The sequence below is a fragment of the Calonectris borealis genome, chromosome 9 (genome assembly GCF_964195595.1).
Source record: "Calonectris borealis chromosome 9, bCalBor7.hap1.2, whole genome shotgun sequence".
Classification (NCBI taxonomy): domain Eukaryota; kingdom Metazoa; phylum Chordata; class Aves; order Procellariiformes; family Procellariidae; genus Calonectris; species Calonectris borealis.
This window is the reverse complement of record NC_134320.1, coordinates 30,225,342-30,251,541: the sequence shown is the minus strand read 5'-3', so window position 1 is coordinate 30,251,541 and position 26,200 is coordinate 30,225,342. Positions and strand designations below refer to the sequence as shown.

General features: G+C 39.3%; 1 protein-coding gene across 1 annotated transcript in view; it reads right to left on the bottom strand.

Moving 5' to 3' along the window:
- Positions 1-373: 373 nt before the first annotated feature.
- Positions 374-26,200, bottom strand: part of WWTR1 (WW domain containing transcription regulator 1) — an 87,426-nt gene continuing 61,599 nt past the window's right edge. The window contains exons 3-6 of the mRNA XM_075157586.1: positions 16,962-17,161; positions 5,925-6,058; positions 5,261-5,373; positions 374-4,196 (exon numbers count right to left, since the gene is read on the bottom strand). Of these exons, the coding sequence (XP_075013687.1) occupies positions 4,012-4,196; positions 5,261-5,373; positions 5,925-6,058; positions 16,962-17,161 (632 nt within the window). The 3' untranslated portion in view covers positions 374-4,011. The remainder of the gene's footprint in view (positions 4,197-5,260; positions 5,374-5,924; positions 6,059-16,961; positions 17,162-26,200) is intronic.

Below are 26,200 nucleotides of genomic sequence, written 5' to 3'. Positions count from 1 at the left end.
CTATTTAAGTCCCTAAAACAGAACTTAACAGCAAATGGAGTTGGTGCTAACTCTTCTGCTTAGAGATAACTGTATTAAACAAATTGTAAAAACCTATTTGTGTTAGTAATTATGAATTACAAGGTGCCACTAAAAGAAACAGGTGATGGTGGCACTGGGGAGCATGTTGTAAGCATTATGAGTAAAACTGTAACCATCACTAACGGCCATAACAACTACTAATACACTGAAACATCATGGTAAAATAACCCATTTCATTTGTTAAGTGCTAATCATTTAATTCAAAATGTATGCCTTTTGCACAGAATAGTATGTCTGTACCTTTATTCCAAGCAGTGTTATACAGTTCCCTGGGAAGCACATACTAAAATCCTCCAAAGAAAAAAAAGAAACAATTTAATAAACCAATATGCATCCAAAATCTTTAAGCTCATTTATATTTGTTTTTCACGTACAAGATCAAAGAAATAAAAAACCCCAGAATCAAACCCTGGATACAACAGTTTGATCTGATTGCTTTTGATACATACAATCTGTTGCAAGGTACTTGAAATTAAAAACAAATGCTCACACATGTCATATAACAAAATGAAAAAAAGTAAATAAAAAAGTTAAAGTACTAGCATGTACATGGATGTAGTATATTAGGAAAGAAGTTTATTTGAACACCCATATTTTTCTATGTTTAAAATAGAAATTTTAATCCTTCCCTTCCCCCAAACAGCATTTGTTCTCAAAAAGTCAAACCCAATCCCTCCCCAAGTTACATTCTAACAGTATTACCAGAATACAAACTGTAATTAACAACGTCCCATTACTTCTACATCACCAAGATTTATGTATGCTATCCTCAGTGATGGTCAACAGTAAAACTGTCCAGCTGGCACATTTATTGTATTTATACTACAAGTAGACAGTGTACATTTAGTAGAGTAAATGTTCAAAACCTGAAATAGTACAGCGAAATATTGTCAGCAATAAATTTAGTTTCGTAAGAATTACATATGCTTTGAATACTTAGAAGTTCTGCCATAAGCCTGTTTAAAGCCAGAAACTTTTAAAAAAAGAGAACTTTAAAAAATAGATTTTCTTGGTGCTGCACTTCATCTGATACATCATCTCCATTACAAAAATGAAAAGCTTACAGTGTAAAGAATCACTTTTAACTTAACCACGATTTGGTTCATGACTGAGTAAAGATCTGACCTAAGATTTTGGTAGTTGTTTTACACTGGAAGTAATGTTTCACAGAGCACCCTCCTGTTCCAAATCTGCTGCTGGTTTGTTATGGAAGTAATATGGAAACATAGTTTCTGATTTTTTTACCTCTTTAAGGTCTCTGAACCAAGACACTTAACCGCCTGAAACACCGATGAAAGAGGAATCAAGTTTGTAGCTTCACAATTCTGATAAAAATCTTATGTGACTTCACTAGAAAACTGCATCAGTTTTCATTGTAGGAAGTGTGGCCTTCAGTTGATGAAAATCAGTGTAGCCAAACAGAAGTCAACACGGGTTAGCTAATTCACACCAGCCAAGAACCTGATCTGCTTGGAATATCTTTTATTGTGACAAAACTTAAATTTACAATAGTACAGACGTACTAGCAAACGAAGAATCTGCATTTTCTAAACATCATCTAATGATGAGCAGTATCAACTGAATCATACTGGAGCTCAGATCTGCAGCTACTGTGAATTGTTCTAGCACCAATGGCTTTCAGTTTGTTAGGCCAATCATGCAGTGCTGATGAGCTGGCCCTACAAGTCGGCATCACAACCAGATGCCAAAAAAATCTCCAATTCTTTTACCAAAGTCAGTCATGCCACTAAAGAACAAAGCCTTAGGACCATCTGTTTTTCATTTAGGCCGACAACCTGAAGAAGTCCTTAAAAGAGAGAGATTAATCATAATTACAGTAATATTGGTCAGCCCCGCCCACTCCCGTTTGTTGAAGAGAAGTTCTTACTATCTCAACAGTTAGCTCTAGTGAAAATAATTAAAAAAAAACAACAAATAACCCCTCCAAAAGAACAGAAGAAACACAATGCCCATTCAGTAATTAAATTCTGTGCAGACACAACTCTGCTGTCACATCTCATTTTCTAATTAAAAAAAAAACCCAAAACAAAACATAAAAAGAGCTACTTTTCCCTATGTAATAAAACTTCATGACTGTAGACGACCTACATCTCTTCCATCTCTTTTTTCAAAATTTCGGGGTGTGTGCTTTTTATTTTCCATCTGCTGATATCATGTACACCCAGCAGTTCATCACTGACACAGTAGTTTATTGTATTAGTTTCTTCTATGATGTTTTTTGCTGAACACTGGTGATTCGTTTTCCGTGTATCCCTATCCGCAGCCACCCTTCCCGGCAGGAATCTACACTTGTTACATAAGCATTTGTCTTCCAAACCTACTCCGTATTCCCATCACTTCACCTCTGACCTTTTCACCTACCTTCACCCAACCAGATGGAAAAAAAGTCTTTAGTGATCAGTATTCTGGTGCATCGCTAAGATCTTTTTAAGTGTTTTTTGACCTGGTAAACACACATTTACACTGAGTGCTACATCTCTTCCTCTCTACATAGCCTGGATTAAGCTTAGAGAAAAGTTTTAATGCCTTTCATAAAAAGACATATTTTTCAATATAAAAAGCTTAAACTCATAGATTATAAATAATATAATTTCAAAATATTTAACGAATTTTAGGACTTCATTTGCATTTCAGGGGAACTGTAAGCTTAATGTCCTTGATGCCTTCTCAGTCCCAAACCTCTGATAAAGAAGGATTTGTAGGATATACAATAGGTAGAAATACACAGAACATGCCCTGTGTCCTGTACACCGATTACAATAGGTGACTTAAGAACCAAGCGACTTTACCAGACAAGTTACAATACTGCTTCAGCATTGCCCTGATAAAGTTACCATCTTTTTTCATGTATACAACTACATGTATTTTGACATTGTCAGTCAAAAACATTACTGAAAACAGTACGAGCAAGGGTTTTTTCCCACTACATATGACATTAACAAGTTGTGCCACATTTTTCAGTCCTGATTTTAAAAGCATGTTTTTGCATTTCAGATATTTGCCAAAAATTTTATATACATAAAAAATTGTTTGTTCATGTGTTAAGTTACAAAATTGCAGTGCTTAATATAATAAACATAAAAATCTAAGATCTTTTAAAAAATGCTTGTTTATAATACATTGCTTTGTTTTTAAAAGGCAGCAGTGAGTACCAGTCTGGTTTATTTTGCAACAATATTGTAGTGTAAAAATGTTGCTAAACAATTCTGGTACTTTCAGATTGGAAGTATTTGTTTTCCGAAAACTATACAGTAATATACTGAAAAAAGAAACTACAATAGTACTGTTTGTGCCTTTACAAATATATAATGAGAACTATTATGGCTGATATGGATCAGATTTAATCTGTATTCCATAGAGCACAGTTAGTTACTAAGAATGAAAAAAAGATTTTTAAAACTTAAGTAAGTTGATAAAAAAAGCTTCTGATACTATTGTCATAAACATAGTAATAAAACTGCTCTCATGGTCTGATGCTGTGCACGCTTTTTGAACGAAGTGACTTAGTAGTTAGCTTTTGTGATTCATGAAGGGTTTGTGATGTTAATCAATACCTAGGAGATCAGTCAGGGGCATGCACAAACATCACCCACTTTGTGTCCTTAAAAGTGAAACATTTCTGCCTGGTCTGAAAAGGTAAAGAAGCATACAGATGTGTAAAGTAGCGTGCTTTTTTTTAAAGAGGAAGAAATAGATATGCATATATGTATTTATATATAGATATGTATTTCATATTTAAATTAGTGTCAATCAAATCCAGGCAGAGATTAAACTGACCATAAAGACGATGTAACAAAAGTCATTACGGCAGTAAGTTGTATTTCTTGAGGATTTTCAGATATTCTACCTATATCTCAAGAAGAAAAAGAAATGTTGAATTGCATTGTAGGCCCAATCAGCACTGAATGATTACAGCCAGGTAAGGAAGGGCTCATTTTTGTTGAGTACTGACTCCATGTCGTTGAGAATAGGGATCAAGTCTTCTGACTCTAGAGTCCCAAGATCAACATTTGTTCCTGGAAGACAGTCGAGGAAATCAGGGAAACGTGTTTGTTGTGGATTTATGTTCATTGTTGTCTGTGCTATAGTTTCTCCTAGAAAAAGTAAAGAAGAACTTTTGAAATACCAAACTCTTCTTGTGGGTAGTTTAAAACAATACAATCGATATAAAAATTAGACTCCCCCTTTCCTATAAGCACTTGTGAGCATTCCTATCCTCTACAAACATTACCTCAAAACTGTATTTGCTTGCAGAATGCATATTCTTGTAAGAGTTAATTTCATATCCTTGCTTTGCTCTCAAAAGCACAAAAGGCCCTTTCCAGCAGTGTTCCAAAGCAACCAGTCTCTGACCTTCCACTTGGGAAGCATGATTGTTCAAAGTTCACTAGTCCGCACAAGGAGCAATGCAATTGAGTCTTATGTAAACCCTCTATCCTGCTCTCTGCACAAGGGTGAATGCTGTCCATGGGGCATAATTGAAAAAAGTGTTTTACAGCAATTTAGCTCTGCAATATTGTATTACTTTTTTCATAAATTAATAGTAACAAGCATGAAAATCTTTAATAGAGAAACCTTTCACTCTTTGCACCATCTAGAACTTCTGATGACTTCAAAAGGAAGTTTAGATGAGGAAATGCTGAAAGTGTCACTATCTGCAAAAAGCTTGCTGATTTCCTAGTAATTTATTTCAGTATTTTAAACACCATGAGCACACTGATATAAAAATAAATACATACCAAAACCTAAATTAGCTAAATACATTCTGTTCGAAGTCAAATCCAACTAATTAATGAAACTGACTTCCCAGCGTTAGAAAACGCAGTGATTTATACCAAGAATGTAACCCAAGACCGGATTTTCACTCCTTCTACCTTGGACTATGGTATGAAAACACGAATTAAGGCTCACATTTTTCAACTTTTACTTATTTTGTTTAATATCAGTCTAAGGTAAAATGGTAGTCTCTGGACCTAAGTTAAAGCTGAGAACCTTCTAGGCACTAAGTACCTTTTAGGCATTTTCCCCCACAGTCTCAGTCTGTTCTCTTGCATAGGGAAGTGAGAGATTATCGTTCAGTTATGCAATTATAAAACATTAGGTTATAACACAAAGTTATTAATATCATTATACTTCAAGCTAAGTCAGAGTATTCTACCTGTATCCATCTCATCTACGTTGCTGAGGAAATCTTCAGGTGTCGTTGGTATACTGTAGCATCCTAATCCCAAGCCACTGTCTGTACTCTGTTCCCTGGAATGGTATGGCCCACTGTAAATTGAAACATGAAAAAACCTCAGGAAAGATGTTCTGTTAGATACAGTCCCTGATCATGGTGTTTGAAAAAAGACAGCACAGTAGGTTAGATATTAAAGTTAAATACTGAGTCATTAAGCCTCATTCTCAACTGTTCGCCACTAATGTGGTCATGTTACATCAGCCCAAATAGAAAGTAACTGAAGTGAGGCCACTCTTAAATTTTGAAATACACACATGTATATATATCACTCTCTAGACATAAACAGTTCTGAGAGCCTAAAAAAACTGAGTCCATTTCTACTTGGGTAACGTACCTATTCTACCTAGAGTCTTCTACGTACACCTATAATAAAATTAAAACCACCTGTTACCATTTGTTTGATTTTTCTAAAATTCCTTCTTGAAGTATAAACTGAAAGATTTCAGGTCAGCCACTCAGCCATACCCTCTGTTCACAGTATGTACAAAAGCAGATAGTATAGGAAACTACTTTAGAGAGACAGCTTTAAAAGTGTAGAGGAGGCAACAGAACCAATCGCCTAATGAAGAGGACATGAACTTGCCTGTTCAAGAAAGGATCGGATCCATTATTTGTAACAGGCCTTATGTCTTGCGTCATGGCAGGTGTATTCACAGCTGTCTGAACTGGGGCCATGTTTTCCGAGTCCATGGGAAGTTGTCTGCACAGAGCAGCTTCCTGAAAAGGCAAATAAATGTAAGGGAAGGATTATTCCAACAGCTCAGAACTACTGCAGTCTTGTAACAAGCGAACATGTACTATACACACATCATCTTATTTAGGAAAGTAATTCTAAACAATTTTGTTTACACTGTAAGCTATTTGTTTACACTGGTGTGAAGAAAATTGTAATGTAGACAGAAAGCATCTTTTATACCCACCTGTGCTGGCTTAAACCACTGCAGAATCTACCTTTCAGTTACTACCACAGCTGGAAGCCAGTCCCGTAATTCAGCCAGCAGGCAGATGCGTTTGAGGACTTTCTAATCAGCTTCATACTAAACTAGAGAGCCTGTTTGCCTGTTTAAACTAGCCTCACTCTTTTTGCGTGATGCAGATCACAAAATGCTCATATAAATGGCTTTACTGGCAGAGCTGTCACATTGGCAACCTCTAGTGAGGGCCAGTGGCAGACAGCCAGGGGCAAGTCAAACCTTGAACAAGCACAACTACCTGCAGAACAACTGCACCTCTACAGCCTTGCTGGCCACAGAGATAATCCCTACAAAATCAAATTACCTACGTTATAACTTTGGACGACTTGTGTGTCACCTCATCATAAAAAACTGATAGGCCTGCACATTACAACTGATTACTGACAGCCTATCCACACTTCATGGGCCAGCTAAGGGTTGAGGGTCTTCACATGCATCCTAGAGCTGGGTAACACCCAAATTACAATTTCAGTTTACTGTTCAGTGAGGCCAAGTTCTCTGAGAGCTGGAGTAGCAATAATAAAGCAGTTTAAAACCTACAGACTCAAATTTAATCTCCCATGTATCTGTTTCTAACAGCTTACCTTAAGTGAAATTGCTCTCAGTTTAAACTGGTGCAAAAGAGAGCAAAATCAGGCACTGAAAATATGTGAGTTGCTACTAGATGACATAATTTGCCATATACCAAAGCAGAAGAATATCACTTGCAACCATAAAGTACTTAACATGTTAGAAGAAAACCACTGGAACCAAGACTTTGACCCAATAATCTTTAGAATGAACCCTCTGCCTAATAATAAGCATCTGCCTAATGACCTGTCTCATGACACTGTCTTTAGGATGACAAACGAGCAATGAGAGCCAAAGGAAACTTGTTTCAGAACTCTTCCTGAAAGATAAATTCTTCTAGCATTACCTCTGTGAAACAACCATGACATCTAGTGGTACAAAGGTCCATAACAAAGGTTGTTTGGCTCCACGGGGATGTTCCAAACAAATATTCTAAGACCTTAAAATAATAAAGCTGTATCCGTTTTTTACCTAGTTTACTCAACCTTATTATTATTTTTTTTATGAGGTAAGCAAAGGAAATATTTCATTTAAATCCTAGTAGAAAACTTTTTTCCACTGAATCAGTCATTCATTCTCCCAAGGACAGAAAAGATTAACATGTTTTTGAGACTAGAATACGATGTTTTACTACGTTTTCAATTGATTTCTTCCTTGAGAAGGACCGGTCTGGTCTCTTCATGAATCATGTAACAGTTATTCATTGGGAATTAACATATATTGGTGCCCATTAATGCAATGTTTCCTTTATAATCAAAGTATCAATATATTCACTGATAAATAATAATTTACATTAGATGATGTCATTATTTAGCAAGTGTTAAGAATAAATAGCCTGAAGATTCTTAATAGCTTATGCATGATAGCTTATGTATGTCATTACATTTGTCAAGTGACATTCTAATGGTGATGTTTCTATTTATAATTAAATCAGCTGGAGTCTATGAAAATGTACAAACCTCAGGAAATGGGCAGACTGGTTTTCTGAACTGTCTACATGACAGTATTTTTTAAAATATAACAATAGCAACTGCAGCAACAACAAGCAAGGCTAATACTAGAAATCAGCCAGAAAGAAAAAGAGAAAAGACAGCCAGAAAAAAATAAATACAGAAAGAGAAAGGAAGAGAGAAGAAAAGGAAGACAGATAAAATGAGGCAGGATATACTTAGCTAGGATCTTTTTTTGTTAAAGCCCAATCCAGCAATGAAATTCATGTTTTTGATACTTGGGCAGTGCATTTTCAAATCTCACTGGATGTTGTTCCACACTAATAAAGGTAAGATCAGAACAGGGAAAAAAAAGAAAAAAAAAAGCCTTTCCCTTAGTTTGCCAACGCGGAAAATACGTTATCATTCTGGCTGCTGTAATTTCTACAAATCAAATGCTATTACTAAAAATAAAATAACTGAGAACATCCTGTTCAAGATCCAAGTATTTGCCTCTTTCAGAATATTTTGACTAAGTCGTAATTTGATGGAAATTATTTCTCTTTGCTACTTTGCACGTGTTAGTGCACTGAAAATACTGCCCCAATACCACCCTTTTTTACTGTAAGGGTGATCGAACATTAGAACAGGTTTCTCAGAGAGGTTGTGGAGTCTCCATCCTTGGAGATACTTAAAACCTGACTGGATGCAGCCCTGACCAACCTGCTGTAGTTGATCTTGCTTTGAGCAGGGGAGTTGGACTAGACAATCTCTAGAGGTCCCTTCCAACCTCAACTATCCTGTGACTCTATGAATCAAAGAATGACCATGTGCATACATACATCTTTCTCTACAAGATTTTGCTCTTCTGTTTTGGACAATCTTCTTAATAATTTCTTGCCAGCTGTCATGCCATGCTTTTTTCAATTATCAGACTGAAATTCAACTGTATTGCTCAATACAACTGCACTGTATCAAACATAAGCCTGAAAATTTGTTGCCTGTAGGAAGTGGTGGAAAAGCTTTTCTGTATCCAGCAACTTCTCAATGGATCATATAGTACAAATCAGTGTCTCAACTTGTTGGGGACTGTGTATATGTGTGTTGGGGGGGTAGGGGAGAGCTTGCCAACTCCCTGCTCATTAAAGAGAAAAATTGAACTAAAAATTTGCTGCCCAGAAAAATATTAAAGCTGAAAAGGTGATAATAACGACTAACCAGAGGTGACAAAGACTAACAACCAACTGTTCGACCAGAGTGCAGTGCCAAAGAAAATCTATGAAGGAAAAGTCATGCACCTGTAGAGAAGAAAGGCCATTATTTAAGAGTGTATTTGTTGACAATTAGTAGGTGGATTCACAGCAAGAGTTCTGAAACTCTTTTGATTAAAAATGCCAGATACCTAGCAGGGATGATAGTCTAGTGCCTTGCGTTTCCACAACTGGTAATGACGTATTGGCAGCCTAAAGTTCTATCCGAGTAATTAATTTTACATAATTGTTCTCACTATACTGCCAAAGACAGCTTATTTCTGAGACCAGTAAATTCTACTACTTTGAAAGACTTGTATTCACTCCACTGCTTTCCACAGCCATTGTAGAAGTACTGTATTTAAGACAAAAGATGTGTACGAAAAAAGTGAGGAAAGGTTTCTAAATACCACTGAAAAATCTGTACAATTTCATGGAATTGTTTTTAAACATAGAAAAAGGTAAATCTCTTCTTTATGGAACACATTTAATTAAATGATCACAGGAAACATGAGGCTTTTCTCACTCTTCATGTCGTGCCTTCTTCCTTTGAGCTCATTACAGAAGCACAAACACAGCTCTCCTCTCTTAAGTCTATGATTCCTCTGGTAGCTTTCCAAAACAGCAGAACACAAAGCACTAGTAGAGATTTCTGAACCAACTCTTAAAAAATGCAGTTGCACATAAAATCACTGCAAAAACACTGCAAAAACCAGTGTTCACAAAGGGAGTTTCACATCTTCAATCCTCCATGAAATAAATATCCTTCCTCTCACACTGAACTGCACAGAAATAGCCAAGAATTTCCTTACAGCTTTTCATTTCTTTTACAGACCGACTCAAAAAATGCCCAGCTGAATAAACAACACTGAAAAGAGCTGAGAATTTCTTACATCTACTGCTGCTGGCTTGTTCCATCTGGCAAAAACAACCACCAAAACTGTACCTGTATTACCTAAATTTAGGTTAATACAGATACACAGGCTGCAGTTTAAGGACACTCCTCCCAGAACAGCTTAAGTTCCAAGATGAGGTTTATCTAACATGGAGTAAGCCACTCAACTCCAAGGTCAGTATGTTTTTCTGAGTGCTGAAAGCCCTGGGCACAATGTACAAACTCTTTATTGCATATGCAGTGTAACTGCTCTGAGCATGCTTAGGAAATCCAGTTCTAACCTCTAGTTGTTTCATGTTACGCTAGAAGAACTTTCTGATAACGCAATGTCTGTGCCACTTCAATAAACTGCCACGACTGTGCTTGGGACAACTAATTGTAGCTAACAGGAGCAAAGCGACAACAGAAAAGATTTTATTGTAGGTTAGATACCCAAGTGTGTGCCACGGGCAAGCTTGTATAGGCCAAGCTGAAACCTGTGCTACTTCAATGTCACAGTTACTGGCCTTCTAACCTCAGGTTTGCCTATACTTGCTGCAACCATGCCTTCTTTTTACAGAATAGATGCAGGCACTGCCTTCCTCCAGAAAGACACAAAGATTTTTCTGTATCATATTTTAAGGGGGAAAAACCTAAACCACCAGTAACTTCTGTAAGTTAGTCCCCGTTTCCATGGTAATTTAATTTCCAAAAGTAGCTCAGAATAGACTATTAACAAAGTAAGAACAAGGGCTCACAGACTACATTACTGCTATCCATCAGGCTGTTTATCTTATGGTCAGCAAGATGAACAGTCAGCCATTTGAGAAGGATTTTTGTTGAACTTGAAGGTTTTTCACTGAACTGCCTTCCACAAATAGGAAAGCATTGCAAAATGTCCATTCTTTCCAGGGCACTGGACCTGCTGCTCCTGCACAAAGTGCTATGAATTTCACACGTATTTGCAGACCTTAATGCTGGCTGGCTGTTTTCTGTCCTGCAGCTGACCTATGCAATCGGGAAATTCAGATAGCGATCTCTTTGGAAAACATGGTGCCAACTATTGCTTGGTCCAACAAGGAGAGATTCATACCCAGGTTTATTAATCATGTCCCCAAATACAGTAATTGGTCCTTCTAACCGCTAACTGCAGCAGGGCCAACAATCCGTTCCAGGAATGTCTAATCTACTACATGATTTAGATAGGCCTTGCAAAGCAAGACAATTTGTGAGCTGAAAAGCCTCCAGCACCCTAATGAAAGACTCACACTGGCATTTAGAAAATCTAAGTTCCTGTCTCTTCCTTTTTGAAGAAACACTACATTTATTATAAAGTTACTTGATCTACTCCCACTTGGGGAATGGCGTGGCACCTCCCGTGTCTTTATTTCAATATATTGCATGTTGCTTGTAATATTAACTCAATGTGTACCTTATAATACGGAACAGCAGACTGCATACTGGAGTCAAGAGTTAGGCTGAGGAAGCAAACAGAGTACTGGCTCTACCATACATTAAAGTGTGCTCCTCCTCTGCTGCTGCCTGATGCAGGTGATTTGTTCAGAAGTCACATTACAATTTTAGTATTGCTACAGATGTTAGACGACTTCGCTTCTTTGCTTCTTTGATATTATTACAGCAGTGGTCAACAGTAATGGATCAATTACACAATCACAAAAGCTGTGTGATAGCCTGTTATGTCCTGTTCTCTATTCTAAGCATGACTACAAGGTTCTTAAAAAGAATATTCAGGAATATTCAGGAACCTCCTACCTTAGGTTAAAAAGTCTGGCAAAAAATACCAGAGACCTCTCGCAGCCCTGTGAATGGCAATATTACAGTTGCAAGCTGCAAGAATAGCCTTAGCTATTCTAATTAGCTCTTAGCTCTTAAATGCAGGAGTGCCTCCTGTTCACTAGCAGAAACAATCCTTAGCATTTAATTCAAAAAGGACCAAATGCCCATAATGATCTGCTTGGCACTACAGCATATGATATTTTAAAAACTTAAAGGGGATTTTCAAAATAAAAAACAAAACAAAATAAATTAAAAAAACCCCCACAGTACTTTGACATCACAAAGGCCTGTCAAAAACCTGCATCAGTGGTTATTTGCGAAAATCTTTAAAAGCTTCAAAGCATTGCAGTGAGTTGAATTATCCACTGCCTCTGAACACAATTCTGATGTAAACCCCTTTTTAGCTGTATGCCAGACAAAATCTAGGACTTCATTGTCACATCTCCTGGTACCCTCCTTGGTAGAACTAACCTGAGCTCCATGATTAGTTGCCAAACAGTCATTTTCAGCTGCGGGAGACGAGTGAGGGCATAGTAAGTTTACGTTGCTCATCACTGCAATTCCTTTTCTGCCAGTCCTCATACTTAGGGTGGAAGGTGAGACATCTAGATATTGCCCGTGCATCAATAAATCAGACTATGGGCCAGTCTGTGCAGTGGAAAGAGCACAGCAGGGAATTTTTCTGTTCAGGCTGTAGCAGGCCAGTATCTACTCTGCAAGGACAAATCAGTGATAAATCTTCCTCTGCATCCCCACACACGGCTCCTTCTACAGCCTCTTTTGAGCCCCTGTCTTTCTGTGCACATATTTATGGAATAGGATCGAGGGATCAGAAAGGAACCTCTGAGCAGCGTTGCCTTTTTGTGACTATCCCCGCCCTTCCAAACAAGGTGCAAGATGGCACTTGTGCACACAGAGAAGTGCTGGGACATCTTCCCCGCAGGACCCCTTCAGAGATTTCTTCCTGACATCACCTCTAACTATTTCCATTTCCAAGAAGCTCTTGAGCAGCAAACAGATTTTCCCTTTTCCTTTGGAAAGCTGACAAAACCAAATCAGTAAGTAAGAAAATTAACTCTTTACAAAATGACAAAACGGAGTAAGGAAACATTTAAATAGATGCTGTCATACTGGTTTTCTGAAATGCTGCCCTTCTTGTATGTACTCAGTCTGCAGTTCTAGGGGCTTTACCAACTAAATGAAGAGGAGGACAAAAGAGGAAACAAATTCCCTAGGCAGAGATCTTCCAGAACTGTGTATTCCGCCCGGCTGGGTGTGCTGCGCTACCCGAGCAGCTGCAGCCAGAAATGGCTGTGGGGAGGCAGCAGCTGCTGCCTGGCTGAAAGGAGGTTTGTGACCCTCCAAAAGAATTCCTCCCCTCTCACTCGAACTCTCTGCACCTCCTCGCAGTTGCTAGCAGCAGTGTGCACACTTACTCAGCGTTTTTCCCTTAGATAGGTTACACTAGAAAAGCAAAAGCAGCAGTGAAGGGTCAGGGCAGGAGTAACTGTACTTGAACACTGATGACTCCGGAGGGATTTGTTGCATTCTTCTCAGCTGCCAGGGTTCAGGAGTGCTCAGGTTACCGGCAGGAAGTTCACAAAGTTCTCTTAGGAAGGATGGATTTTGCATCTTGCTTTCCCTGGGTGGGAAATACGTTGTTCCCCAAGAGCTACACCAGTTCTGACAACTTTAGTAATACAAAGTGATACTTTCCTGCTTTATATAATGCAGACCTCAAACAAACACCATAGGTGCAGGATGGTACTGGGCATAGTAAGTTGCAGGCTTGATTAAGTACAGCACAGCTGCAGAGTATTGTGCGTGTATTAGTTTCAAAGTAAAACACAGTCAGCAGGGCAGGGAAACTAGCCCTTGTGTTAATGGCACAACTGTTTTGAAGCTTAATTTGCTCTTGTCCTGCAGCAAGAACAGAGCCAAAGAGAATAAAAATAGCTAAACACGTTATTAGCATGATGACAATTACGACTAAGCTCATACCAGATATCCCCACTCTCTTCCCATGCCCATCTCTATTATGTTCTGAGCTCTTGATAGTAAAGAAGAAGGTATGCAAAAGACTTGAGATCACTGCTCAGGTCAGAGAGACCACTTTGAACATAGTTCTGCACACACAGGTAATGTATCATCATTAAGGGGAATGGAAGTTGAACATGGGCACAAGATGTTGGTGTCTGACAGTTTCCAGACTCAGGGCTGAACCATGGAAGGCAAATTCAGCCCCGACATGAGCAAGTAAAAAAATTCAGAAGCTTTAGTGGAATCATATCTGCCTTTTACCCCTGTTCAGCAAGAGCACTGAGCACTTAACTTTGAGCATGTACATATATTCACCAAAGATTATGGGAATAATCACATGCAGAGATAGACAAGTGTTGCTGCAGGAGCTATAAAAGCACATAATTCTAACGCTTTTTTTCCTAAATGCAGCTAGATGGTGCTGTACAGTCTCAAAATGTATTAATGAATTTTTGTTAATTACTTTTGTTAAGAAATTTTTTTTCACGTTCTTATACATATATTTAGAGGAAAGAGGTAAAAGAGTAAAAAATATAAATGAAGCAACTATATTGTTGCAGAGTGTTTTTACAAGTATTCTCACTAATGTTTTTGCGATTCTCTTGTCAGACATCCATTTACATTTTGTTATCAATTTCTCTTTTACAAAAGCCTACTACATGATAGCATGTACATTCATCCTACATTTGGTCTTTCTGTCTGCACAAGGTGAAGTTACTAAGGTTCCAATGGCATAAATGGAGAGAAATTTGACTTATAGTTTGTACATGGGAAGAAAAGTGCAATCATATTCTTGTTGTTAGAAGTCTGTATTAGTATAAAGACCCACATCAAACTGCATTTTCTGTATATGGGAAAAAAGCACTTTCAATACAATTCTAATAACCTTTAATTTGGTGAGCGATTGTAATAATGCCTATTATTACTTTTTGAAAAGTCATGTTTTGGTAAAATGCAAAAAATTATTTGTTCTGAAATAAAAGCATGGAAAAGAGTGCCTCAAATTCTCAATCACTACAAACATTAAAGACCTTTTCTTCCATTAATTTTACTGAGATAGTATGTTTAAAAAACCCAAACCCCAACATATTTAGCAAAACCAACATTCAAAGGCTGCAGAGAGAAAACCAAAAAGCTGGCCGTTAATTTGAGGTTTTCATGACTGCTGCCTCTAAAAGATGACAAATCCTTTGTGAGCACATCTCCCTTCTGGTAAATCTGCTCTGATCATCTAGATGTCTATTTCAGATCTAAAGGTTTTAAAGATGTATGTGTCCCTTTCTTTGCTATCCACAAAGTCTTCTAGAGGTCACTGAGATGCTCCAGTCTGTTTTCATCACTAATGTGTTTTCTCTCAGTCATTCCCCTCCAGGCTTGGGAAAGAAAGTGCATCACTCCTCACTTACTTGCGGCCAGTCAAGCTATGACATATACTCTGTTACTCCTCCTCAGAGGGCATCTAAGTGTGAGGATTTTTCTTTCCGCATTTTACACAAGTCGCTAACACTTTAAAACATTACAGCAACTTATGGTTCTCTAATAAATCATCAGAGAAGTTCAGCCAATTGGTGTCATCAGCCCAGTAAAAAACATGCTTCTACCTGCTGCAAAGAAATGTCATACTGTATTACTAAATACAGTATAAATAAATGTTACCCTAAAATAACCACAACTTATGGTACAATGCCAAACGCAAAAGGACTGAAGGCACGAAATAATAATTCCACAAAATTATTATTTCCGCAGAGGATGGAAGTAAGGATGGGTAACCTTACTTGGGAGGAATACAGAGACATTGTCTGAGCACACAGGGATGAGGTTAGGAAAGCTAAAGCCCAGCTGGAACTGAATCTGGCCAGGAGAGTCAAAGACAACAAGACAGGCTTCTGTAAGTACCTAGGTGACAATAGGAAGTCTAGGGAAAATGTGGGCCCACTGCTTTTCCCATGAGGAAAGGCTGAAAGAGCTGGGACCGTTCAGCCTGGGGAAGAGCAGGCTCCGGGGGATCTCATCAACGTATACAAATACCTGCAGGGAGGGTGCAAAGAGGACGGAGCCAGGCTCTTTCCAGCGGTGCCCAGTGCCAGGACCAGAGGCAATGGGCACACGCTGACACACAAGAGGTTCCCTCTGAACATCAGGAAACACTTTGTCACTGTGAGGGTGACCGAGCACCGGCACAGGCTGCCCAGGGAGGTGGTGGAGTCTCCATCCTTGGAGGTACTCAAAAGCCATCTGGACACGGTCCTGGGCAACCAGCTCTGGGTGGCCCTGCTTGAGCAGGGGGCTGGAGATGACGACCTCCAGAGGACCCTTTCAACCTCAACCAGTCTGTGATTCTGTGATTTTGTGAAAGTTACCATTTTTAAAGGTACTTAGAACTGTAACTGCAGCATTTACAAGGCCACCAGTAACAGTGTTATTCTTTGTAAAATATACTTCGTTCACACTGTTCCTGAGAGAAATAGGTGATTTATTTTCTCTACGGAAGCTGATTAATATGCCATGCAAAACACAACATCATCAGTGGAGCTGTCTGTAACAGAAGAAATTGTTAAACAATTGTTTAACAAATTGTTAAAACTTTTTATTTTCTTTAGGCAGTGTAAAGGAAGTTCCATATCTATTTTGTATGATATGAGTCATTATATAGAGATGAAACTTAAAAAATAGAACAATAAACAAAACAGCCACAAAGAACCATCTCTGGAAAGTCTTCAAATCAGAGGTATTCATGTAAGATGTGAACGTGATTTTATTTTAATTCAAACGCAAAGGGTGCAAGTTATAGAGTTGGGATCAGAGTCAAGAACAACTCCATATGTTCTGCCTTCATCTTCAGTGAAGCATGAACATGGGTCTACTGTGCAAACCAAGTTAAACTGAGAATTAATCAGTGATAGTTGCTCTAGATTTACAGACGCAGAAGAGAATTTGCTCCTTACACTACTATTATAGCTGGTAAGAAAGACACCAGGTCTGTAACTCCTGACAGATGGCCATTTTGTGTTCTGTTCAATGCTAGTTTAGAGAAAAAAATGAAATGTTCTATTTACATTAGCTTTTTGGTTACCCTTGCCTAAAACAATGGTTAATCTTGACATAAAGTAACAGAGCTACTAATTGTATCTGGTAAAAATTTGGATGCATTGAACTAAAGGCTCTGGAACAAAATAAGAGAGTTACCTGTCGCAGTAACTCCTCCTGACGCATCCTAATTCGCTCCCGCTCCATCTGGATTCTCTGGAGCCTTAACTTCTGCTGCTGCTGTTGCTGTGTGGTCAGTGCACTGGGCAGGTTCAACAGCCCTGGCTGCGGAGTCTGGGGAGGACGACTCTGCTGCGACATGGCTGTGCTGGGTGTTATTTGGTGCTGGTGATTCATGACTGTGGGAAAGAAAATAAATCATGGCTGGTTAAGTAGAATTGTACTTTAAGATAACAGAGGGCCTAGGACACATGTTGCTCATTTGCAGTAAGTATATAGAGTCATTAGAATTACTGTATTTCAAGTGACTGAGATAACTACTCCATCCAGCAAAATCTGGTACTAGTAATGGCTTAATAAATGATTTTTAATATTTCATATGTGTATAAAACATGAATACTTACAATACAGCAAGTATTTATATTCATCCTGGTATGTTCAAATATTTACCTAATGACATGTAGTAAATGACATGCAAGTTTTTTTAATTGAAAATTCCTCTACAAATGTGTGCCTATAATAACCTAGTAAAAATGTTTTCAATCTTAACATTTTCTTTATTGACAGATCTAAATTAATTATTGTAAGAATAATTACCAGCATAAATAATAAGCACTGTGTGTGTTTTCCACCACTATGAAGGAGATGATACACGCTTTTTTCAATGACACGCAGATGAGAGATATTCCACTTCCAGTTAAGAAGCAAACCTCGTAGGAGGTCCTGTTCCCTGGCAGACTGTAGCCTTCCTATATTATCATGGATGAGTTACAATCCCTGTGTACTTGTCTGTGGCCAGCAGGAGCAGGGAGGTGATCGTGCCCCCGTACTCGGCACTGGTGAGGCCGCACCTCGAATCCTGTGTTCAGTTCTGGGCCCCTCACCACAAGAAGGACATGGAGGTGCTGGAGCGTGTCCAGAGGAGGGCAACGAAGCTGGTGAAGGGCCTGGAGCACAAGCCTTATGAGGAGCGGCTGAGGGAACTGGGGTTGTTTAGTCTGGAGAAGAGGAGGCTGAGGGGAGACCTCATCGCGCTCTACAACTACCTGACAGGAGGTTGTGGCGAGGTGGGGGTTGGTCTCTTCTCCCAAGTAACAGCGATAGGACGAGAGGAAATGGCCTCAAGTTGCGCCAAGGGAGGTTTAGATTGAACATTAGGAGAAATTTCTTTACTGAAAGAGTGGTCAGGCCTTGGAACAGGCTGCCCAGGGAAGTGGTGGAGTCACCATCCCTGGAGGTATTTAAAAGACGTGTGGATGAGGCGCTTAGGGACATGGTGTAGTGGGCATGGTGTGTTGGGTTGACGGTTGGACACGATGATCTTAGAGGTCTTTTCCAACCTGTATGATTCTATGATTCTATGATTCTATGATCTATAAATGAGGCTTAGTATTATTCTCATATCTCACAGAAGTGTTTTAAGCACTCACCTCACAGGCACTCACACATTACAATAATGAAAAGCAGCTTGAGAACTGTAACTGAAGAACAAAAGTGCGTCTAATGAGATCCAGTGACAGGCTGGATCGTCAGAAGTTACAAAAGCAGCGCAATAAAGAGACACCAGAAACTATCAGAAGCTACATCTTTCCATATTATCCTTAACATACTTTTACTTACTTTTTCAAAGCAGATGAAATGCAAGGAAAAGATAAACTCATAAATAAAAAAGCAAAGTAGTGAGAATCACTGCTAACTTTTCTTGATAGATGTCTTTGTCTCTTTTGAACAAACACCGCCCTTTCTTCCAAATGGCCTCAGCCATTCTGAGTTTCAGGGTGCAGTCAGTGTAAAGTCAGCTATCTGAGTTCACAGTATGAGAATTACTATCAATAGCAAAACAGTGTAATTGCAAGTTATTAATAGAATCATACCAGTTTCATTATCAAACCCAGCAAAAATCTTTATCAATCTTGTACTGAAAGAACTGCCCAAATTCACTGCTGCTTTAAACAGTTACATCAGGCAAGAATCGAGTTTAATGAGTTCTTAAATGCAAGCCTGTATAAAATGAATCCAAAAAAGATGCCAAGTTCAGGCCTGGCATAACTCCTCTCAGGAGTTACATCAGTCAGGTAAGGCTGAATCTACAATTCATGGTTTCATTTGCAAATGAAAAAGGACTAATAAATTAGAGATTAAGGTGTCTGATTTTAGACCTGATTTAACACAACAGAGGGATTTGTAACTCTGCCGTGAATTCCAGATATGCAAGCACCATATTGTATAATTAATGTCGTACAAAGAAAACCAAAACAGTCTTTTGCACATTTGATCGACATCTGAAACCTTATCTGTTGAGGTATTCAGATTTTGGAATGAACCACTAACTTCCCACCTTTGGTAGGATATTCAAAAGGTTCGTCTGGGGAATAACTCTATAGATGGCAGGTGAGAAATGGCACCTTTTGTAAGCAAACCTGTAAGTAAACCAGCTAAACCCTTTCATCTGCAGACAGAAGACTGCTGCTCAGACAGTTAATGTTGCTTAGACTGTTAATATTACTTAAATCAACATAATCTTTTCTGGACAAATTCAGAAACTATAAATCAGAGCCGAATTCTCTGTTGGATGGGCATTTTTATCGAGAGAACTGTTGTGAAGGAAATTGCAAGTCTTTGTGTAGCTCCACAGTCACTCTGGTAATCAGGTCACAAAGCTAAAATAATCATTTGGCACCTTCGACAGCAGGTATCACTTGGCCATGGAAACAGAATCACCCCTTCTCTCTAGAAATGTTTGCCTCTTAGTAATTGACTTGGAAAAAAACAGAGGAAAATGAGACAGAGAGGGGAAACTACATAGCCTCTGCTTGTACCTCCTTTTTGAGTAAAAGGTATCAGTTCCCAGCAATGCAACCTAATACTTTTTGTGAACCGTGAACAGTTCCTTCTTCTCCTTCTCCATCTTCACGTTTCCAGTAAAAAACACATCCAGTATCTAAAGCCCGTCTGGATTACAAGTGCTAGCCATGTACTGTTTTAAAAATTAATTGACATTTTTGCAAGGATTCTTTCACTAATGGGGCAATAGCATAATTAACAAAGCTCTTATCTTTTAACAAGAACACCCCAGGTACTAAAATATTCTCTAGAAGAGACACAATATTTTTCTCTCCAAAGGACTAAGATTTGTATCTTCCTTTTTATCTTTCAGTCATTGTTCTCACTCATATGAGAACTATGCTCATAGTTCTAAGCTAAGACATAAGTTCTATGCTTCTCAGACCTGAACATATTTATGCTGTGTACATGTCTGACCTTGAAAGTACAGCAAGCACTGTTAAGAGTGTGCATTGAAAGAAATGGGTTGATGACTTTACAGCCTGGTTCAAATGTATGATACCCATACAATGCAAAATGCTGAACTTAACTCACTCTGCCAGTTCCAAGTTAAAATTTTTTTTTGAAAGGCTGACTTTAGGCTAGCCAGCTTTCTGCCAAATCAGGTACTGTCTTGTCTTTCTGCAGCTGGAGTAAGGCAGGTACACAGGCATTAGGCCAGCATAAACTTTGCCCTGCTTTGTTTGACAGAAATCTTTACATGTGCTCACATCACATCTGAATCAAATTTTTCCTTCTGGGTGATCCAGTATCACACAGGTCCAGCATGTAAGGACTATGGAACCATTTGAGAGTGCAGCTGCATGGTATTTCAGCTTTGGTGGCAAATCCAGCTCAAGAAATAATCCAAGTTAAAAGCAGCGCTGCAGTAATATAACCTTTTCAGGATTCAGTTTATGTGTGGTCCGCAAACAGCTGTATCCACACAAATGACATCATGCTTCCACATGAAACCAGAGTGTTGCCGTTTATCACCTCTTCCACACCCAGCTGCTTGTTCCTGCCCACATGCAACCCCGTTACTGAGCTGGCAAAAGTGTTTTTGTGGCCACACAGCAAACTAAAAATTGCCTAGGGATAAAAAGAAGATTATTTTCTGGCTAGATCAGTTCCCAGCAAGAGTAACTGGGTACCCATGAAAACGCTTATGTGCAACCAATGTAAGAGTCCAAGTGGGAAAAATAAGCTGGTTGCAGGAAAGACGGACCAAAGCCAGCACCGATCCGTAACTTTTCAGTAGTAAAAAACCAGAAAGGTTAGCAATCTGTAGTGCTGAGAGGTGAAAGGTAGGAATGTCAGCTGGGTGCAGAAATCAAACCACTTTCATAATGGGAAAACAATATATGGAACCACCTTTTAAGATGCAGTGAATCTACTCTTATTCACATTAAAATAAGTAAGAAATATTATAAGTACAATTATATAAATTATATCAGTGTAAATCTGGTGTTAAATCACCAGGACCATAAGCACTTAGGCAGGAATTTAACTCTTCTCATATGCATAAGCATGTGCTTAAATTTTTGGTATGTCAATGGTTGAGTGATTAGAACAATCATGCTAAGAATCCAGGCTGGCTGAAGGATTATCACAATATAGCAAGTTCTCCATAAGAAAACTGCTTTCGTCTAAGCAGCACATGCAAATGACAGAACCAGGCAAAGTTAAGTAAAGATTAATAGCCTGTACGGTGTGTCTGGGATACACGCAGGGCTAGGGCGTGAGTTGTAGTACTATTTGTCATGGCTATTGCCTTTGCTATATAAAATACTCCCTTTTTCATCAGCTGATCTGTACCCATGTTGTATCACAGCTGAAATTATACATGCAAGAATGCAAAGAACAAGACAACATCAAAATGCTGAGTAATACTTCTCCCTGAGCTATAGTCCCTAATAACCCTCCAAGTCATTTCTTCTCATGGGGACAAAGAATATTTTGGTCCAATGAACTCCGTGTCTTGCAGTCAATTACTTTTCTTTCAAGCAATACTATCCATTGTTACATACCATCAAAGAACTACAGGAAGCTCAGGACAATGAGTAAAGTAAGCATTCCCACACCTTGACATTACGAGTATAGAAATTACATCACATCGAATCTCCTACAAGTCAAGTATGCCATAAGTATGTGATCATATTTTTAAGAAACAAAATCCATTCTACTTCCAGAAAAAAGTTATTTACATCATCTGGGTTTGATAAAGCTATAGCCATGGCAAAGTTTTACAAACTTCAGTGCAGGAAATGCACAGAAGGCTAAGGAGTAGGTAGGAGCCATCCTAAACCAACTCTACCACCTGCATTATTTGTCTCTGCTCCTCTTTCAGTCAGTGCCTTTCTCCTCAGAGGTTTGTAGGTCTAAATCTCTGGACACAGGTCCACAGAAGAATAGGTCTGTTCAAAACTACCGCTAATTGGAATGGCTTTTGAAGAACCATTGACTTGGGTCATAGAGCCAAACTTACTGAAGGCCATTTGAACCCGCTGACACCACATTTTTCTCCAGCATACACTGCTTCAAGGAAAAAAGGGATTCAGGTAACTCTCCAGTCAGTTTGAATACCAGACACCTACTTTCATAGCAGCCCAAACTGGATAGACTCAGAAATATTAAGTATAGAGGAGTTATGTATCTGTGCTTTCAAACAAGTACAGATAGTTTTGTCAAAGTACCTGGATAGAATATGTTTATGATAAAGTCTAACTTAAAATAGAGCATTAAATTGATATGCTGGTAAAATCAATTTCTTTTTTTAATATAATTCAAAACCAGTTTATAAATACACAGATGCTAAGGCCCAGGTTTTGATCCTACCAACTGCGTAACAGCGTCATTCCACTTGAATTATTCTTGAGTGCAATCTCAATAATGTCCCATAAGCAAATTTAGGACATATGTGGGCCACTTTTGTGAAGTCAAATCTAGTTTTTGGGCACGTGCATGCACACATATAATGCACATTAAGTTAATCTAACCTAGCTCAAAACAAATATTAACTGGAAATAAAAATGGTATAAAACATGAAACTGTTAGGCAATTCTTTTTTAATATCTATTACAGAAAACAAAATGAAACCAAAACCTGGGGCATTCTGCAGCACTTCCCACAACAACTGCTGCATTCAGCTGCTCTAAAAATATATCCTAGGGGTCAAAATGTTACATGTACACTAATAAAAGAGCTGACTCTGGGAACTAGCTGAAGAGTAATTAAATCATGGCAGATTTGCAAGTACTTTTTTGCATTGGTTCCACTGAAAGGCACTGAAATTATTATGAGCAAGCCTCCAGTTAATGTATTAAGTTTTAGGGCTTTTCTATACCAGCAGTTCACATGCGATGGCATGTGGAATGTGTCCTCTGCAAAACAGCTTGTGCAAATGGTCCTCCATACTTTTGAAACGCACTGCCCATCACCTTCCTGGGGGCTACTGAAGCCTGGGCCCTATGAAAAGCAGCATACCTCCATTTTGAAACACTCCCAGAGGATAAATCACAAGGCCAAAGACATCCTGTGCACAGAAGATGAAGTGCTTGCTCCTTTTCCCCTCAGGCAACAGCCACCCTGCAGCCACTGCCACTTTCCTCAGCACAGTTCTTGGCCCACGTTAGGTGATGTGGACACTAAAAAACTCCATACAGTTTGTGCACTAGCAAAAATACCCATAGGCAGCAGATAAATCCTTCATATGTCCCTGATTCAAGACAGGAAACATTCATAGAAAGCATGACTGTGGAAAACAATATAACTGATAGCAAAATGTCTTCCAGTACCAGGGCAAATCTAACTGAAACATCCAGGAAAATGAAGAAAACAGTAACAGCCAGTAGTGCTGAACAAGTATATCGGCTCCAGCTAAAGGAGCTGTGAAGTAAGAAAGTGACAGGCTGACTGAGAACATAGTCTGCTAAGCACAGGAAGATAGTGGTGAAAATTCCGAGACTGTACACAACAGTCAGAAGACTGTGAGGAACAGAAACACTTTAAAATTTCTGGTGCCAGAGACACCCTTGGGCATCTCATAGTGTTGTGTAAATGTAGCGATTGTCGCTATCAGTCATTTTCAGTGAAGAAGTCTGCAATTGCACAAGCAAGTCCAGTACTTCTGATATTAAGCCATCCAAAGACACTGTACAGGCTCCTGATTTACCCTAGACAAAAGTTCTTCCTGTTTATGGTAGTAAGAACAGCATCCAGAACTGATATCCTCCAGATAAGCCAGGAGTGAAATACAGTGAATTTTCCAAGTATTACCTGTATGGTTTGTTCAGAGTGCAGATTAATTACTTACTCAGATCAGTACTAGCTGCATCTAACAGGTGTGGATTAGTCCTGTGCTATATCCAGGGCCAGTTTGGGTCTAGAGGTAGCTTTATTACCTGTAGGTGGTGCAAAGCCCACGGTAATAAAACCTTCTGGACCTCGTGGATAGTATGCAGGCATATCTAAACCATCTTTGCAACGTGCTTCCAGAATCAGGAGTTCTGGAGAGTATAGTACAGAGATGCCAGCGTATCATCCAACATGACTTCCCCAGAGGCACGTAGATGTCATTTGATCCCCAAGTTAAGTCTCCTGGAATCCACAGACTGCAGTGCAGAGGCACCCACTTCATTTTGTGGAAGTGTTTTATCACCACCTTTGAGACAATCATATCAGACCTGGGCTAGATCTTCACACAGTTTCAGATTTGGGATTTTCTGCATGATGCTCTCAAGATAAAGAGATATGACTATACTACCTGAATGCAGACAGGCTTATACTGGAAACTGTAGCTTCCTACATCAACAGCTATTATCTCAGAGAAATTCTGACCCAAGAAAATCAGAAGACCTAAAGAAATGTCCAGGTCAAAGAACATAAAGAAAGTCTACCAATGGTAGATGATCTTTCCATGTTCCCTGCAAACCTAGTGGCAGCTGGAATACTTGAGACAAATGATGCACAGAAAGGAAATGCAGTGATGTTACACACAAAGCCAGAGGCACAGAGACAGGCGCTGGCAGTACTAATGCGAAACCTGCAGCACTCGTAAGCCTCCTAAATGAACTACTGGTCCAGAAATCCTGCAGTTTGGCAGAGCAGTTAAAGCTACTGAACCATCGATGCTTCAGAAAACCTAATGCAGTAGCGCTGCACAAATTGCAACCAAAAGCATTTGCCATTGGAGTTCTGACAGACAGGGAAAAGGGTCGTCTTGGTGAACTGAACAATTCCACTAGGAAGACAGCTGGCTACACGGCTTTGAGATGTTTGGCAGAAATCTGCATGTGCTGTACAGTGTGTGTGAGTAATCCAAAGCAAATCCAACAATGGGGCTTACTGGGCATAGGTGGTTCAATATAGTGCAAATGTGCACTAAGTCCATCCACACTTTTGAAAATTGCAGTCGTCCTGCAGTGGCAGATTGGGCCCCCCACAAGCCAGCAACTAAGCCTCCATGCAAGCAGTCACTCAATTCCTCCCCTGCCAGCAGAATGGGGAAGAGAACTGGAAGAGCAAAAGCGAGAGAAACTTGTGGCTGAGATAAAGAGTGAGCGAGCGGCTGTGTGGTGCTTAGTTGCTGGCTAGGGTTAAACCATGACACAGTTGAGGCAAAGCTATGCACACGAGCAAAACAACGTAATTTATTCACAAGTTCCCATCAGCAGGCAGATGTTCAGCCACTTCCTGGAAAGCAGATACTCAGCACACGTAAGGGTTACTTGGGAAGACAAACGCCGTAACCACGAACGTCCTCCCTTCCTCCTCCTTTCCTTGACCTTTTATTACTGAGCATGGCATCATATGGTATGGAATATCCCCTTAGGTAATTCAGATCAGCTGTCTCGGCAGTGTCACCTCCCAATTTCTTGCGAACCCCCAGCCTACTTACAGTGTGGAGGGGAAACAGTGGGAAAAACAGAAAGCCTCAATGCTCTGCAAGCTCTGCTCTGGCATAGCCAAAACACTGGTGTGTGTTATCAACACTGTTTTACTCACAGATCCAAAACACAGCACCATAGGGGCTGCTAAGAAATTAACTCCATCCCTGCCAAACCCAGCACAAAGGCAGGGTGAGTGCATAGCACTTGTATAGTAAACTAAATGCTTCTGTAAAATACTGGACTTTCTGTTCAGATGCAGTATAACTGATCTGACGTACTCTTCAGTACCTTTCAGTCAGGATGCTGGAAACTAGTAATTCAAAACCAGTATTAAAAAAATCCTGAAGCTCTACCTGAATTCAAGTCTGGGTTAAAAAGGAAACCACATCTGGAGGCAACTAGACATACTAGTTGGAAGGCAGGTCCTGCTTGACCAACCTGATCTCCTTCTATGACCAGGTGACCCGCCTAGTGGATGAGGGAAAGGCAGTGGATGTGGTCTAC